This window comes from Eubalaena glacialis, chromosome 7, assembly GCF_028564815.1.
Source record: "Eubalaena glacialis isolate mEubGla1 chromosome 7, mEubGla1.1.hap2.+ XY, whole genome shotgun sequence".
Lineage (NCBI taxonomy): Eukaryota > Metazoa > Chordata > Mammalia > Artiodactyla > Balaenidae > Eubalaena > Eubalaena glacialis.
In genome coordinates, this window is record NC_083722.1 from 66282033 (window position 1) to 66300292 (window position 18260).

At 37.7% G+C, this 18260-nt stretch overlaps 1 protein-coding gene across 2 annotated transcripts in view; it reads left to right on the forward strand.

Annotated features, from left to right (window-relative positions):
• The window catches only part of ANO10 (anoctamin 10), a 233319-nt gene that overhangs the window by 58414 nt on the left and 156645 nt on the right, over positions 1 to 18260 (forward strand). For both annotated transcript variants that reach the window (XM_061195262.1, XM_061195263.1), the window contains exon 11: positions 4898 to 5026. In XM_061195262.1, coding sequence (XP_061051245.1) covers positions 4898 to 5026 — 129 coding nt within the window. The remainder of the gene's footprint in view (positions 1 to 4897; positions 5027 to 18260) is intronic.

Below are 18260 nucleotides of genomic sequence, written 5' to 3' on the forward strand. Positions count from 1 at the left end.
CCTCAAGAAACAAGAAAAATCTCAAATAAACAACCTAACCTTACACCTAAAGCAACTGGAGAAAGAAGAAACAAAACCCAAAGTTAGGTGAAGGAATGAAATCATAAACATCAGAGCAGAAATAAATGAAATAGAAATGAAAAAAAAACAGTAGCAAAGATCAGTAAAACTAAAAGCTGGTTCTTTGAGAAGATAAACAAAATTGATAAACCTTTAGCCAGACTCATCAAGAAAACGAGGGCGAGGACTCACATCAATAAAATTAGAAATGAAAAAGGAGAAGTTACAACTCACACCGCAGGAATACAAAGGATCATAAGAGACTACTACAAGCAACTCTATGCCAATAAAATGGACAACCTGGAAGAAATGGACAAATTCTTAGAAAGGTGTACAACCTTCCAAGACTGAACCAGGAAGAAATAGAAAACATGAACAGGCCAATCACAAGTAATGAAATTGAAACTATGATTGAAAATCTTCCAACAAACCAAAGTCCAGGACAAGATGGCTTCGCAGGTGAATTCTATCAAACATTTAGAGAAGAGCTAATACCTATCCTTCTCAAACTCTTCAAAAAATTGCAGAGAGAGGAACACTCCCAAATTCATTCTACAAGGCCACCATCACCCTGGTACCAAAACCAGACAAAGATATCACAAAAAAAGAAAATTACAAGCCAATATCACTGATGAACATAAATGCAGAAATCCTCAACAAAACACTAGCAAACCAAATCCAACAACACATTAGAAGGATCATACACCATGATCAAGTGGGATTTATCCCAGGGATGCAAGGATTCTTCAATATACGCAAATCAGTCAATGTGATACACCATATTAACAAATTAAAGAATAAAAACCATGTGATCATCTCAATAGATGCAGAAAAAGCTTTTGACAAAATTCAACACCCATTTATGTAAGAACTCTCCAGAAAGTGGGCATAGAGCAACTTACCTCAACATAATAAAGGCCATATATGACAAACCCACAGCAAACATTTTTCTCGATGGTGAAAAACTGAAAGCATTTCCTCTAAAATCAGAAACAAGACAAGGGTACCCACTCTCGCCATTATTATTCAACATAGTTTTGGAAGTCCTAGCCACGGCAGTCAGAGAAGAAAAAGAAAAGGAATCCAAATTGGCAAAGAAGAAGTAAAACTGTCACTGTTTGCGGATGATGTGATACTATACATAGAGAATCCTAAAGTTGCCACCAGAAAACTACTAGGGCTAATCAATGAATTTAGTAAAGTCTCAGGGTACAAAATTAATACACAGAAATCTCTTGCATTCCTATACACTAATAATGAAAGATCAGAAAGAGAAATAAGGAAACAATCCCATTTACCACTGCAACAAAAAGAATAAAATACCTAGGAATTAACCTACCTAAGGAGGCAAAAGAACTGTATGCAGAAAGCTGTAAGATACTGATGAGAGAAATCAAAGATGGCACAAACAGATGGAGAGATATACCATGTTCTTGGATTGGAAGAATCAATATTGTGAAAATGTACTACCCAAAGCAATCTACAGATTCAATGCAATCTCTATCAAACTACCAATGGCATTTTTCACAGGACTAGAACAAAAAATTTTACAATTTGTATGGAAACACAAAAGACCTCAAATAGCAAAAGCAATCTTGAGAAAGAAAAATGGAGCTGGAGGAATCACTCTCCCTGACTTCAGACTATACTACAGGACTACAGTAATCAAGACAGTATGGTACTGGCACAAAAACAGAAATATAGGTCAATGGAACAGGATGAAAGCCCATAGATAAATCCACGCACACTGTGGTCACCTTATCTATGACAAAGGAGGCCAGAATATACGATGGAGAAAAGACAGCCTCTTCAATAAGTGGTGCTGGGAAAACTGGACAGCTACATGTAAAAGAATGAAATTAGAACACTCCCTAACACCATACACAAAAATAAACTCAAAATGGATTAGAGACCTAAATGTAAGGCCAGACACTATAAAACTCAGAATGGGAGAAAATATTTGCAAACAAAGCAACTGACAAAAGATTAATCTCCAAACTATACAAACAGCTCATACAGCTCAATATAAAAAAAAAACCCAATCAAAAAATGGGTGGAAGACCTAAATAGATGTTTATCCAAAGAAGACAGCAGATGGCCAACAAACACATGAAAAGATGCTCAACATCACTAATTATTAGAAAAATGCAAATCAAAAGTACAATGAGATATCACCTCACACTGGTCAGAATGGCCATCATCAAAAAGTCTACAAACAATAAATGCTGGAGAGGGTGTGGAGAAAAGGGAACCCTCTTACACTGTTGGTGGGAATGTAAATTGATACAGCCACTATGGAGAACAGTGTGGAGGTTCCTTAAAAAGTAAAAATAGAACTACCATGTGACCCAGCAATCCCACTACTGGGCATATACCCAGAGAAAACCGTAATTGAAAAAGACAGATGCACCCCAATGTTCATTGCAACACTGTTTACAATAGCCAAGGCATGGAAACAACCTAAATGTCTGTTGACAGAGGAATGGGTAAAGAAGTTGTGGTACATATATACAATGGAATATTCCTCAGCCATAAAGAGGAATGAAATTGGGTCATTTGTAGAGACATGGATGAACCTAGAGACTGTCATACAGAGTGAAGTAAGTCAGAAAGAGAAAAACAAATACCATACATTAACGCATATATGTGGAATGTGGAAACATTGGTATAGACGATCTTATTTACAAAGCAGAAATAGAGAGAGATGTAGAGGACAAACGTATGGATATCAAGGGGGGAAGGTGGGGTGTGGGATGAATTGGGAGATTGGGATTAACATAGTGCACTACTGATACTATGTATAAAGTGAATAACTAGTGAGAACCTACTATATAGCACAGGGAACTCTACTCAGTGCTTGTGATGACCTCAGTGGGAAGGAAATCCAAAAAAGAGGGGATATATGTATTCATATAGCTGATTCACTTTGCTGTACAGCAGAAACGAACACAACATTGTAAAGCAATTATACTCCAATAAAAATATTATTAAAAAATCAGTATGCCAAGTGAAAGAAGCAGACATAAAAGCATGTATACTGTATGATTCTAATTATATAGAATTCTGGAAAGTCAAACTAATATATAGTGACAAAAAAACAGATCAGTGTTTGCTTGGGGCCAGGTACAAAGTGAGGGGTGGTTTGCTTGGGGCCAGGGATCTTTTGGGGAAAATGGAAATATCCTATTTGTGATGGTGGTTTCACTGGTAAATACACTTATCAAAAGTTAATGAAGTGTATACCATAAATGAGTACAATTTATTATATGTAAATTGTAACTCAGTATAGGTGATATTTAAAAACCCAAAAGCTTAGTTAGAAATGTATTAAAAATGCAGGAAGCCAGACGCTGTCATGTGCTGCCAATGGGAAAGTGAACTGGTCAACCCTGGGGAGTTCAGCTTGCTATTATCTATCAAAATTATGAACACAGTGGCACCTTTGACTCAACTAGTCCACTTTCAGGAACTTATCCCACTTCCACACTTCTTAAATGATGTGTTTGCAAGTTAACTAACTGTAGCATTGTTTGTAATAGCAAGCAATTAGGAAATGGTTAAATAAACCTTGGTACACTGATGCCATGAAATACTTAAGCAGTTGTGACTTAAGTCTTACGTTGTGACTTAAGAATGAGGGAGATCTTTGAGTACTGACAGAATATCCTCCAAGACATTTTAAGTGACAAAAGCAAGGGGCCTGACAATGTGTATTATGCTGAGAAGAGAGTAAGAAAGTATATGTTCAGGTTTGCTTATATTTATTTGCATACAAAGTGTCTGGAAAGATACATAAGAAATTAATAATAGTGATTATCTTATGGGGAGAACAGGAGGTGACGAAGGGGAGAAAGGGGACAAGGAGACTCTTCCCTATACACTGATAACATTTTATTTTTGAACTAATTTATAATAAATCAATAACTAGAAATTTAAAGCTATTTTAAGATAAAGTCCTGAGCAGATTTGTTGTAAAGAAAACTGTGGAAAAATAAGATTACACAGAGGATTTCTAAAATATTATAAGATGGTAGATATTCTTCCTGGGACAAAATTTTATTAAGTTTGGATCCAATCATGTTTTGTTTTGCTTCTATATTTCTAATAGTAATTGTATTTCTTAGAATTAGACATTGTTATTAAGTTAGTGATCACCAAGTGCTGTACATAAAAAGAAAGAAAGAGAAAGAGAGAAAGAGGGAAAGAAAAGAAAGAACAATGGTCACAATGTTTCCATAGTCCATACTCAGTAATACGTACCAGTCTCCTTCATGAGACCCTGGCTTAGTCTACTTAGTAGGTCTCAGTGGGGCATCTGTATTTTTCTGAAGTTCTACAGGTGATTTGGTAAATGTCGCTAGGAAGGGATCACTATCACTGGTGCCTCGGGTATGGCTGAACCAGATGTGGTATGTGGTCTGTCAAAGTAGAAGGACAGTTTCACGAAATGAATTCTATTTGAAATCATACCTAACTGTTTTTGAATGTGAAACATTCTCTCTGGCAGCCCTAGTTTAGATTCCCTTTAGCTATGCATAGAGTCAAGTAACTTTTATAGTGTATTTTTCTTGGATGTGTTCCCAATTCAGGTCCCTGGCCACATCCATTTGGGAAGATAGAACATACTGTTTGGGGTATTCAAGCCAAAAGTATCTGAAATACCTTCTAACAGTATGGCTTTTTTGAGCTAACGAAAATCATGGCATTATAGAGAAAAAGTTGTACATGTCCTTGGAATGTTTAGAACTAAGGAAAGACTTTAGATAATACGAAAAAGGATGAGGAAATATGGAAGCAGTCACTGTGGTCTTTAATTTCACATTTTTTTTTCTTTCAGTTGGCTTTTGAAACAATGAGTGTTATATCTGTGGTCACTAACTGTGCTCTGATTGGAATGTCACCACAAGTGAATGCACTCTTTCCAGAGTCAAAAGCTGACCTCATTTTGATCGTGGTAGCAGTGGAGGTGAGTGAACATTTAGACTTATTTTAAATAGTCTCTACGTCAGATGCCTGTGTTATTCTAAGGCAGTGATGTCCCTGGCTGTCAGTGATGGGCAGTTTAGTGACATGCATTTACTGGTAAGAAAGCAAAGTGGCTCAGGTAATAGGAACACATGAGGATCCAGGCTGTCCATTCCTGGTTATTGACTACCACAAAGAAGTCACCATGGTGCTAACAAGACAGTGATTTTTCCAGCCATTGTGCTGGCCTGTCTAGCGTTGAGATAAATCCTATTTGAAATAGAATTCTATAGATTTGATGTTTTTTTTTTCAGTCTGTTTGGGGGCGAGGGAATCTGTCACTTCCACTTTCTAAAGCAAATAAATCCTAAGAAATGCTTTTTGATCATGACTTAAGTCTCATTTGCAACAGGTGTGGGATTCATTGCAAAGCACTCTAAAACTCCAAAATGTAATGTGTAGGAAGACTTATAATTTCACATACCAAGTACAAGTAGGCTGTCTGTGTACGTTTTAGATATTTGTCTTGTTTATCATGTTTCTGAGTACAGATTACCGTAACATCTTGAAAATTAAGCACTAACCAGTTGCAAATGGAAGAATTTGCAGGAATTTTCTTGTTGCTAGTGATTATAGTTGTCAGGAATATTGTGACCTTTCATTTTTAGATACTAAAAAAATAGAGCAGTAGTGGAGATTTATCAAAGCAGAATTTAGTAGGATCATAGAGCAGTGATTCCGGACTTAGGGCTGACCATAAGAAATGGAATTGTGAACTTGTACATTTCTAATGGTGGCTAAAGAAATATATTCTGCTTTGCTCTGTTTGCTCTTTTAGTGTATTTGATAGGAATCTGTGTTCATGATAGAAGCTATATGTGGAGTATGCATTTTGGAGAATGATTTTAGACAGCAGTAACTAGGAAGGGAAAGAATGGCTTTGCAGATAAAAGTAGGTCTGTTTTGAATTTTGTGAGTTGAACAGGATTTTGGAGAGCTATTTGCAAGGCAGTTTATTACCTGTGGCAGTAAGAGAACAAAACAGACGTACCTTAGACAGGGGATGGCCAGCTGACCAGGCTCACAGTGCATCTTCTTGATTTAAGATATGGCCCTTAACTTTGCAGATCTTGGAAGTTGTCTTTGCCAGCACATCTAGAGCTAATAAGGCTTTGGGGCTGACTTACACTTAAAAATCATGAGACTCACAGGGGACTGACCAGAATACCAGGTAGTTAATCTACCATAAGGAGACTTTTCCAATGCTTATAACCATTGGTGTTAAAGTATAAGTGGAGGGCTTCCCTGGTGGCGCGGTGTTTAAGAATCCGCCTCCCAGTGCAGGGCACACCGGTTCGAGCCCTGGTCCGGGAAGATCCCACATGCCGCGGAGCAGCTAAGCCCATGCGCCACAACTACTGAGCCTGTGCTTTAGAGCCCGCGAGCCACAGCTACTGAAGCCCATGCACCTAGAGCCTGTGCTCCGCAACAAGAGAAGCCACCGCAATGAGAAGCCCACGCACTGCAACGAAGAGTAGCCCCGCTCACCGCAACTAGAGAAAGCCCAGGCTCAGCAACGAAGATGCAATGCAGCCAAAAATAAATAAATAAAATAAATAAATTCAAAAAAAAAAAGTAGAAGTGGAATCGGTTATTAGACGATTTCTTGGTAAATTTAGAAGCAGAGCAGGAGTGTAATAGTCTTGAGAGACGCAGAAAACCTGAAAACCATCCCTTCTCTCAAACAGAACAGAGCTCTTTCATGAACCAGATCTTGGTGTCCATCGCCAACTTCTGAGCAATGCTGGATGATTTCAGTACTGCCCATTTCTTGATTTTGCCTTCACTTTCTCTAGACTTTTGGCTGGCCCAGTCTTCCTGTATATTCCCATTAATTAGACCACTGTCTTCTTTTGTATTGGTGATCTCTTAATCAGATAGCCACACCCTGGTTCTTTTTAATTAATGTGGGAGATTTCCTGGCCCATAAGACTGTCCTGTACATGGCTAACCTCAAGTGTTGCAGACTGATTTTGCTAGTCTAATCCTCATGTATTCACTTAATCTGCAAGTTTTAACGTGTACTTTGTTGTTGCCCTGAGGTTCTAACCCTTATGCCTCCTCTTACATTTTTAGTCTCTTCATATAATATTAAAGTAACTGTTTTACTGTCGTTATCTAAACTGGTTCCTTAGAGTACAACAGAAATAAGCCTCTATTTAAAAATCTTGTGAGGAAAAACCTTAGGTTTTTTTTTTTTTTAATTTAATTTTTTTTTTTGGCTGCCTTGGGTCTTCGTTGCTGCACGCAGGCTTTCTCTAGTTGCAGTGAACGGGGTCTACTCTTTGTTGCGGTGCGTGGGCTTCTCATTGTGGTGGCTTCTCTTGTTGTGGAGCACGGGCTCTAGGCATGTGGGTTTCAGTAGTTGTGGTGTGCGGGCTCAGTAGTTGTGGCACACGGGCTTAGCTGCTCCGTGGCATGTGGGATCTTCCCGGACCAGGGCTCAAACCCCTGTCCCCTGCATTGGCAGGCAGATTCTTAACCACTGCACCACCAGGGAAGTCCCAGGATTTTATTTAATTAAAAAGAAAATTTTAGATTTTTTTTTTAAAGCTTGATTGAGTATGCAATGTAAAATTGAATAAAAGACAAAAATGATCATTATTTTATGTTGGTAACTCAGTGTCATGTTACAACTTTTGTGTATTTACTGCCATCTAGTGTTTCCTTTAAAAAATCATGAGACTTCAACACTACTTTTATTTGTATAATAGTTGAAGAAATTTATTACAGACTGACCAAGAGAATAGCCTACCAATATGTGAAACCATATGATAGAATCATATGAAATGCCATTTTCTGGGTTAAAAATAGTCAAATATTGGGAATTTCATAAAGTTCAGCCCACAGCATTAAGTCAGTATCTAAATAATTTCTCTTAAATAATCATCAGTATCCTCACTTCTGAGACAAATTTAGCTCACTTCTTTGATGTAATTTCAAGGAAAGGATCACTATGTTAAATGCAGAATTACCCAAAGATCTCCATTTCCTAAAAGATAGAAATGGCCTAAAATCCTCTAAATATCAGATGTTTGATAATGTTTCATTTTAGCGTTAAATGCATTCACAGTTTTCTTTTAATTTTAAACTTGGCAAGATGCAGCAAACATATTGAATGCTAACAATTCACCTACTAAATGCTGTTCTTTTTCTAGAGTGAAAATGAATTAACTACTCACCTAGAAGTTACACTGCATTTCTGATGGTTAGGTTCTGGTGACCAGCAAGCCAGTGTGCACCATGCATGTTTAATTTTTAGTTTTAAAAATATCACTGAATTGCAGTTTCTTTTTTTTACAAAAGAACGTAAGTTAGGTAATTTTTTATCTAGTGCTGCTCAGAAACAGAGTTGATTCTCATCTCTTTGTAATGACTAAAGGTGTCTTCTGAGAGTGGACTGAACCCTTAGGGTTCTTTTATGCCCCGACTCACAGGCTTTATTTTCCTATTTAAAAAAAAATTAGTTTCATACTTAAAGAAAAGTTGCAAGCATAATACAGATAATCCCTATATATCCGTTTATTAGGAGTCACTAATTTTGAACATTTTGCCGTTTATGTGCTTGCTCTCTGTCTCTTGATTGATTTACATCTGTATTTGTATCTACATATAGATATTTCAAACTATGGAGATTCTATTTCTGTACTGCCTCTTAATGCACTGTGGCCCTGCGCCAGTCAGCTTGTCTTGTAAGCTCATCTCCTTGACTGCGTATTGAGGCCAGTGCAGCATCCTTTCCAGGGATGCTCTGATGAGTATAGTAGAAATGACACATGTGTAACCCTAATCACAAGTGTCCGGCATGGAGCAGGTGCTGAACAAATTGCAGGTCTTGTTATCACTCTTACAAGGCAAGATGCTGTACATGTAAAATGCCAAACACAGAGCTGGGCACTTGGTCAAGGCACAGTGGATGTGAGCTGCAGTTCTAACCATCTCTGCAATGGCAGAATGAAGCTTTTTGGATATTTGGTACAGTGATTAAGAACATGGGCACTGGATTCAAATCCTGATTCCAGTTTGACAAGCTATGTGTCTTTGAATGAATTTGAACAATTCAGTACAGTTGTTATGTAGATAATGAATAAATGCATATGGTATGCTTACCACAGTGCTTGGTAAGATTAAGTATTCAGTATTTGTTAGTAGTTGTTGTCTCAGAAAAAAAAATCTGTTCTCATAAAAGTCTCTTCACCTGGTTGAAAGGTCTGATTAAATTCTGAGATTTCAATTTAAAAACTTGCCTAGGAAGGAACCCACAACCAACTCTTCACCTTCTCCACTTCCCAGTGTCGGACAATGTGTTGGGTTCCTAAGAAGGTAAATAAGGTTTTTGACCTTTGGATTAGGGTACTTGGGATGGAATTACTGAAATGGGTTTTTTCCTTCTTCCTTTTGCTTCATCAATTCCTGTGATAATCTTGGTAATTTTCTCATCTTTCTATGGGCTGCCCCCCTCTTCAGTTTGATGAAACATTGCTCTGTGTTCTCTTAATGGTGTGGGAATAATTAAAGACAGTCAAGGTAAATTCTTTCATTGGATATATATTCATTGTGTGCTTACAATATGCCAGACATTACCAAGATACAGCCCTGGCTTTAGAAGTGCTCACAGAGAGAATGCTCTGAGAGATAAATCACAGTGCAGTAGAAGGCCTCTTTCCTAACCTTCCCCAACTCTCTCCATCCCCTCCTGACAGAGTTCCGACTGGCATAGACTCTCCCAGCCTGCTGGGTGGGAGCCATGGGGAAGATGTCCACTCACTGAGTTAAGTGCTTACCAAGAGGCACTTTGTTCCCAAATCTGTTTATGTGTGGTATTCTCGTTACTGTGATTGGCATAATTTAATTAAATGGAATGAAAACTGATGAAATGTGTGTGCTAAAATAGAGAAAGCCGTCATTTCCGTGAAAACCTTTGGAAAGACTCCATAAAGACAAATTACTATCAGATGGATAAAGATGAGTCAATTATAAAAGATTAGGGAAAATCATAAAAATATGGGCAGCTTCCAGATTCTGTTTTCACATTGCTTCACAAGTGTCTTTAAATTTTCACTCTTCGTTAAAGAAAACAAACCTGGGAATCTTTGACATGGTCTTATGGCTGTTATTTATGCCTAGAAGACAGTGAGAAGCTCCATCACTGGATCCTACTCAAAGGAAAGGCCTTGGCTCCACATTAAAAGATTTGCAAATAAATGTATACATTTAAATACTTATTAAAATAAAATATTAAAGATAGGCATTTTTTTAATGGGTCCTCATTTTAGCTAACTTTTTTGGTTAACTGAGGAATTACTGACCCAGGTGAGCTGCCTAAAGGAGCTTCTGTCCTTGGGGAATAGGGGATTAGGTGCCTGGCTTGTAAGTTTGTCAATTAATGGGAAATATTGGTTTGTTGAAGGACCCAGTGCCCTCCAAAGTGATGATTAGTATATAATCTGTTTAAAGGTGACTTTGTTGATATCCAATTTTTACAAATTACTCTACATTCTTTTTTTTTTTTTTTTCTTACTCTGCATTCTTTCAAGGTGATAACAGTGGTTGTAACCTGTTTCTTATCCTGGAAAGTTTAGGAAAAGGCAGGTCTCTGAAAGAGATCAGTTTATACTCGGAATGGAGTTGTTTTCAGATAAGAATTTTAGAAGGATTAAGAATTAGAAAGCTTGACAGTTTCTCTACACTCTTAAGTCATAATTTCTACCTTATTTAAAGTAAAATTGTAGAACATCCTGTATATCCATATTCAAATGTAAATACTCCAAATATCCACAAAGAAAATGACTTGGGTTATTCGTCTTTGAGGACTGTCACTCAGGTCTCCTCTCAGCTGGCGCTTTCAAAGCCTCCTGTCAAGTACCTGCTCCCTCTGATATCTCCTATTACATCCTAGCCTGTGCCCCGCCTTCAGCCACAGACCTGCTAAGTGCACTGGCTTCCTCTCGGATTTACCTGCTGACTGCCTCTTTGCATGACATTGAACTTCCCTTTCTGATACATAAACCAGTTCACAGTCAAACTTGCCTCCTTTCTCTGCTTTTCTCTTTTATTCCTTTGGAGAATGGGAGATAAGAAAGCATTTTGGTTTCATTTTTTTTTTTTCCTAAGATGGAAAGCAAGTTGTGCTTCAGAAAATTGATAGTAGACTTTAAGAACATAAGAAATCTCCACTCTTTATAGTATTGGATGGGATGTTGAGAAGTACCAATCCAAGGGGAATACATTTGGGGAGGCCTTGTATGGCAGGGGACCTCTTTTGAAGGAAGAGTGGGACATTGGGGCAGCTCCAGAGGCAGGAGTGACTTGGGAATGGTGTGGTCACAGGCCATGTGGGTTTGCTTAGGGAGAGTGAAGAGCATGAATTGAGGGATAAGGGGTAATGGGTGGGGAAATGGGTGGAGGGCTCAGAGCTCATGAGGAAGACTTTACATTGCATGTACATTTCATTGTAAAGTGGTCCGTTTTAACATGCTCAGAGGCAGAACTGTAATATTCATTTCCCCTCATTAATGTCAACTCTACTTGGCTATTCCCACTGATACATGAAAATGAATAGCTTGAAAACTGAATCTACCATATCTCCCCTCCTTTCCTTACTAGGGAGTGGCTGCCGCATGTGGGTGTGAGGAGGTTGAAGTGGGTTCATGCCTGAGGAGCCTGGCCCTGCGGGTGTAGACAGCATTGGCTGTCCTCTGCCCTGGGCCACACCTACACCCTCCTGTGTCTCAGTGGTCCCAGTAGCCGCCAGGTTTCTCTGCTCTTTCCACAAGGGTCCAAAAGCTGGAGTCTGCCACGACCTCTTTTCCGTTGTCCTCCAATCTACCTTGTTTTTTTTGGTTCCTGCAGTCCTGTTGGTTAGGTCCCAGTTCTTTATGCCTGCCAATCCTTATAGTTTATTTCTTCTGCCAGAAATACAAAACTGTCAGAATAGTTGTTCTTAAGGACCTGTTCTTTCAGCTTTCCGTCTGTGCTTTCATATAACTTGTTTTATTTCCGTTTAACATGCTGTTTCTGGGTTGCTGGTCTACACTGGAAAGACAAAGAAGAAAAATTACACTCTTGCCCTCTAAGGAGACCTCAACCCACAGGCAGAGCATTTCAGTAGTCATTTTTGATGCCTATCTTCTTGCTTTTCCCCTCAATTACAACAGTGCCTTTAAATCCATGTTTCTCAGCATCTGGACCCTGCTTAATCACCCCTCTCCTTTAGGAAAGTTCTCCCACATTAGCAGTACCCAAATCCAAAGTGTTGTGTTCGTCCTCTAGGTCGAATCTCACTTCAAGAAACCCTTCACTGTTTTTTTCACACTGGAATTCTGTATCAAAGATTGAACCAGGTTTGAATATCATTTTTTAGTGTCAGAGATATTGATGTATTAATTGGATTTGGTGAAATGGTATCAATTTGACCAGTTAATGATTTTTCTAGTTATTTTTATATGTCATAATTACTCTTTTATTTTGTCGTTATTTCTGTTTTCCTTCTCCCCCCCCCCCCACTTTAGTCTGTAGCCTAAAAGGTTCAGAGGGGCTTTAGTGTCTTTTGTAGTCCCCCAAGGGGCTGTGTTCTAAAGACCAATTAAATTAGAAATCGTGTAAGAGTGTTTTTGCAGACTCCAAGGTGCTTATAAATGTGAGACGTTAATATTACCACTGTAATTTCTTCCTAGGTAATAAAATGTGTTCCCAATCCCATTATGTTATAAATGTTACTAAAAATGGACTATTTTCAAAGATGTTAAGAACCATGAAAGGAAGGGAGAGAAAGATTTTAAATGTTGATTCCTTTGTAAGAAAACGTCTTTTTCTCTTACATATTTTAGTTAAAAACCCTTCTCTTCCAATTGAAAGAATGTAAATGCCATGTTTTACACACACACACACACACACATTCATACATACATATATATGCGCACACACATATATGTGTGTGTGTGTATTTTTTTAGTAAGATATGCCTGTTCTGAGCCTGAAGATCAAGTTTCTCCTCTGGCAGCTTGAGCACAAGGTAGAGGATGAGCTGCAGAAAACGTGAAGATATGATTATCCCCATGCTTCTGTCAGTGGGCCCCAGTTGGGGCCATTTCTGCATGTGCACTAAGATTGTAGTGCTTCCATTACCCTTTCTAGTTCAGCACTTCACGGGAAAACTAATTGGCACCATCTGTGCTAATAATTAAATCTGTGATGTGGTCACTGGTGCACAAGGAATTCAGGTTGAGGGAGTGTTTCACAGCAGAAGAAAGGTGGTGGGATTGGAGCAGATAAAATACAATTTATTAATAGTCTTTCATGATCAGTTGTAGAAAAGGAACCACAAGGAAAAAGAGCAGCTGTCTTTTGGGTCAGTGATATCCTTCCACTGAGGTTTTAGGAAAGACCCAGGGGCAGGACTCTGGGGAGAGCTCATTGCATTGTCTTCTCTTTGCTCTTAGATCTGTCCTGTAGATTTTTGTCATCTGCATCCAGTCTAAATTCGAGCACTGCAATTTACTGAGGGTGGTTGTCAGGGAGTTAGGAGTAAGGTGAGTATTTGACTACGAAGGTACAGCACAAGGGCATTTTTTGGAGTGACGGAATTGTTCTTTATCCTGATTACGGTGATAGTTTCACAGCTAAGTGCATTTGGTAAAACTTAAAGAGCTGTACACCAAAAGGAGTGATTTTTACTCCATGTAAATGAAAAAGTAAAATTTTAAAAGTATAAAAATTTATTGAAAAAAATGCTTTGGAAAATCTTTTGTCTCTGGCTCAGAATATGTTCACGATGAAAGAAGTATTTTTTTCCCCAAAGTAATAAAGAAACAACCTAATACCAATTAATCTAAAATTTGATTTTACATAGCAAGTGGCTGTTTTCAAACTCCAAATAAGATTTCGTAATTGAATTTTTAGATATAGTGCTAAAAGGATTAAGAGAAGTAGGCTTCTTTGGCTTTTCTTTTTTGAGCCCTGGTAACTTTGTTTCAACATAAAAGGAGCTGCTCATCTTGAGTATTTTTTTTTGCTGATGAGAGGAAATTAATGAGGTGAGCCACAGTTCTCAGACATTGGAGAATTCACTGGTCATGCTAAGAACAAAAAGGATCAGCTGTTTTTATATTTTATTGTACTCAGAGTCTGTTTTCCGAATGTGGGTCATGCAAAAAAATGCAAACAATTGTGTGGAAAGTAATATGCACTGCTCTTAAGCCTTTTAAAGGCACAAGGTATTCTTCCTGTGCTTCTAGAATCAGCAGGATTCTAGGACAAATAGGAAGCAGCACAGTACGAACAAGTAAATGAGAGATGAAGATTGATGTCAGTTAGTGGAATCATTAAAAACCATAAAGTTTGTACTTGGTAATTTTTTTTCTCTGCCATCTATTTTATTTTTTTTCTATTCTATACATAGAGTCAATAGTGTATATATGTCAATCCCACCTCCCAGTTCATCCCACACCCCCTTTCCCGCTCTGTATCCATACGTTTGTTCTCTACATCTGTGACTATTTCTGCTTTGTAAGTAAGATCTTCTACAACAACTTTTTCACATTCCACATATATGTGTTAATATATGATATTTATTTTTCTGACTTACTTCACTCTGTATGACAGTCTCTAGGTCCGTCCACGTCTCTACAAATGACCCAATTTCGTTCCTTTTTATGGCTGAGTAATAGTCCATTGTATATATGTACCACATCTTCTTTATCCATTCCTCTGTTGATGGACATTTAGGTTGTTTCTGTGTCCTGGCTGTTGTAAACAGTGCTGTAATGAACATTGGGGTGCATGTGTCTTTTTCAATTATGGTTTTCTCTGGGTATATGCCCAGTAGTGAGATTGCTGGGTCACATGGAAGTTCTATTTTTAGTTTTTAAGGAACCGCCGTACTGTTCATAGTGGCTGTATCAATTTACATTCCCACCAACAGTACAAGAGGGTTTCCTTTTCTCCACACCCTCTCCAGCATTTACTGTTTGTAGATTTTGTGATGCTGGCCATTCTGACCGGTGTGAGATGATATCTCATTGTAGTTTTGTTGTGCATTTCTCTAATAATTAGTGATGTTGAGCATCTTTTCATGTGTTTGTTGGCCATCTGTATGTCTTCTTTAGAGAAATGTCTATTTAGGTCTTCCACCCATTTTTTGATTGGGTTGTTTGGTTTTTTGTATTAAGCTGCATGAGCTGTTTGTATATTTTGCAGATTAGTCTTTTGTCAGTTGCTTCGTTTGCAAATATTTTCTCCCATTCTGAGCTTTATAGTGTCTGGCCTTACATTTAGGTCTCTAATCCATTTTGAGTTTATTTTTGTGTATGGTGTTAGGGAGTGTTCTAATTTCATTCTTTTACATGTAGCTGTCCAGTTTTCCCAGCACCACTTATTGAAGTGGCTGTCTTTGCTCCATTGTATATTCTGGCCTCCTTTGTCATAGATAAGGTGACCATAGTGTGCGTGGGTTTATCTCTGGGCTTTCTATCCTGTTCCGTTGATCTATATTTCTGTTTTTGTGCCAATACCATACTGTCTTGATTACTGTAGCCCTGTAGTATAGTCTGAAGTCAGGGAGCCTGATTCCTCCAGCTCTTTTTTTTTTTCTCAAGATTGCTTTTGCTATTTGAGGTCTTTTGTGTTTCCATACAAATTGTAAAATTTTTTGTTCTAGTTCTGTGAATAATGCCATTGGTAATTTGGTAGGGATTGCATTGAATCTGTAGATTGCTTTGGGTAGTATAGTCATTTTCACAATATTGATTCTTCCAATCTAAGAACACGGTATATCTCTCCATCTGTTGTGTCCTCTTTGATTTCTTTCATCAGTACCTTATAGCTTTCTGCATACAGGTCTTTTGCCTCCTTAGGTAGGTTTATTCCTAGGTATTTTATTCTTTTTGTTGCAGTGGTAAATGGGATTGTTTCCTTAATTTCTCTTTCTGATATTCAATTGTTAGTGTATAGGAATGCAAGAGATATCTGTGTATTAATTTTGTACCCTGCGACTCTACTAAATTCATTGATTAGCCCTAGTAGTTTTCTGGTGGCATCTTTAGGACTTTCTATGTATAGTATCACGTCATCCGCAAACAGTGACAGTTTTACTTCTTCTTTGCCATTTTGGACTCCTTTTATTTCTTTTTCTTCTCTGATTGCCAGAGCTAGGACTTCCAAAACTATGTTGAATAATAGTGGTGACAGTAGGCACCTTTGTCTTGTTCCTGATTTTAGAGGAAATGCTTTAACTTTTTCACCATTGAGAATAATGTTTCCTGTGGGTTTGTCATATATGGCCTTTATTATGTTGAGGTAGGTTGCCTCTGTGCCTGCTTTCTGGAGAGTTTTTATCATAAATGGGTGTTGAATTTTGTCAAAAGCTTTTTCTGCATCTATTGAGATGATCATATGGTTTTTATTCTTCAATTTGTTAATATGGTGTATCACATTGATTGATTTGCATATATTGAAGAATCCTTGCATCCCTGGGATTAATCCCACTTGATCATGTTGTATGATCCTTTTAATGTGTTGTTGGATTCGGTTTACTAGTATTTTGTTGAGGATTTTTGCGTCTATGTTCATCAGTGATATTGGCCTGTTATTTTCTTTTTTTGTGATATCTTTGTCTGGTTTTGGTATCAGGGTGATGGTGGCCTCATAGAGTGATTTGGGAGTGTTCCTCCCTCTGCTGTATTTTGGAAGAGTTTGAGAAGGATAGGTGTTAGCTCTTCTCTAACTGTTTGATAGAATACGCCTGTGAAGCTATCTGGTCCTGGAGTTCTGTTTGTTGGAAGATTTTTAATCTTCCAGTTTCAATTTCATTACTTGTGATTGGTCTGTTCATATTTTCTATTTCTTCCTGGTTCAGTCATGGAAGGTTGTACACCTTTCTAAGAATTTGTCCATTTCTTCCAGGTTGTCTATTTTATTGGCATATAGTTGCTTGTAGTACTCTCTTATGATCCTTTGTATTCCTGCGGTGTGAGTTGTAATTTCTCCTTTTTCATTTCTAATTTTATTGATTTGAGTCCTCTCCCTTTTTCTCTTGATTGAATCTGGCTAAATGTTTACCAATTTTGTTTATCTTCTCAAAGAACCAGACTTTAGTTTTATTGATCTTTGCTATTGTTTTTTTTTTCTATTTCATTTATTTCTGTTCTAATCTTTATGATTTCTTTCCTTCTACTAACTTTGGATTTTGTTTGTTCTTCTTTCTCTAGTTCCTTTAGGTGTAAGATTAGATTGTTTATTTGAGATTTTTCTTGTTTCTTAAGGTAGGATTGTGTAGCTATAAACTGCCCTCATAGAACTACTTTTGCTGCATCCCATAGGTTTTGGGTCATCATGTTTTCGTTGTCATTTGTTTCTAGGTATTTTTTGATTTTCTCTTTGATTTCTTCAGTGATCTCTTGCTTATTTAGTAGCATATTGTTTAGCCTCCATGTGTTTGTGTTTTTTACATTTTTTCTTCCCCTGTAATTGATTTCTAATCTCATAGTGTTGTGGTCGGAAAAGATGCTTGATACGATTTCAGTTTTCTTAACTTTACGGAGGCTTGATTTGTGACCCTAGATGTGATCTATCCTGGAGAATGCTCCGTGTGCACTTGAGGAGAAAGGGTATTCTGCTGCTTTCGGATGGAATGTCCTATAAATATCAACTGAATCTATCTGGTCTAATGTGTCATTTAAGGCTTGTGTTTCCTTATTAATTTTCTGTCTGGATGATCTATCCATTGGTGTAAGTGCAGTGTTAAAGTCCCCTACTATTATTGTGTTACTGTTGGTTTCCCCTTTTATGGCTGTTAGCATTTGCCTTATCTATTGAGGTGCTCCTATGTTGGGTGCATATATATTCATAATTGTATCTTCTTGGATTGATCTCTTGGTCATTATGTAGTGTCCTTCCTTGTCTCTTGTGAAGGTCTTTATTTTGAAGTCTATTTTATCTGATATGAGTATTGCTACTCCAGCTTTCTTTTGATTTCCATTTGCATGGAATATCTTTTTCCATCTCCTCACTTTCACTCTGTATGTGTCCCTAGGTCTGAAGTGGGTCTCTTGTAGACAACATGTATATGGGTCTTGTTTTTGTATCCATTCAGCCAGTCTGTGTCTTCTGGTTGGAGCATTTAATCCATTTACATTTAAGGTAATTATCAATATGTATGTTCCTGTTACCATTTTCTT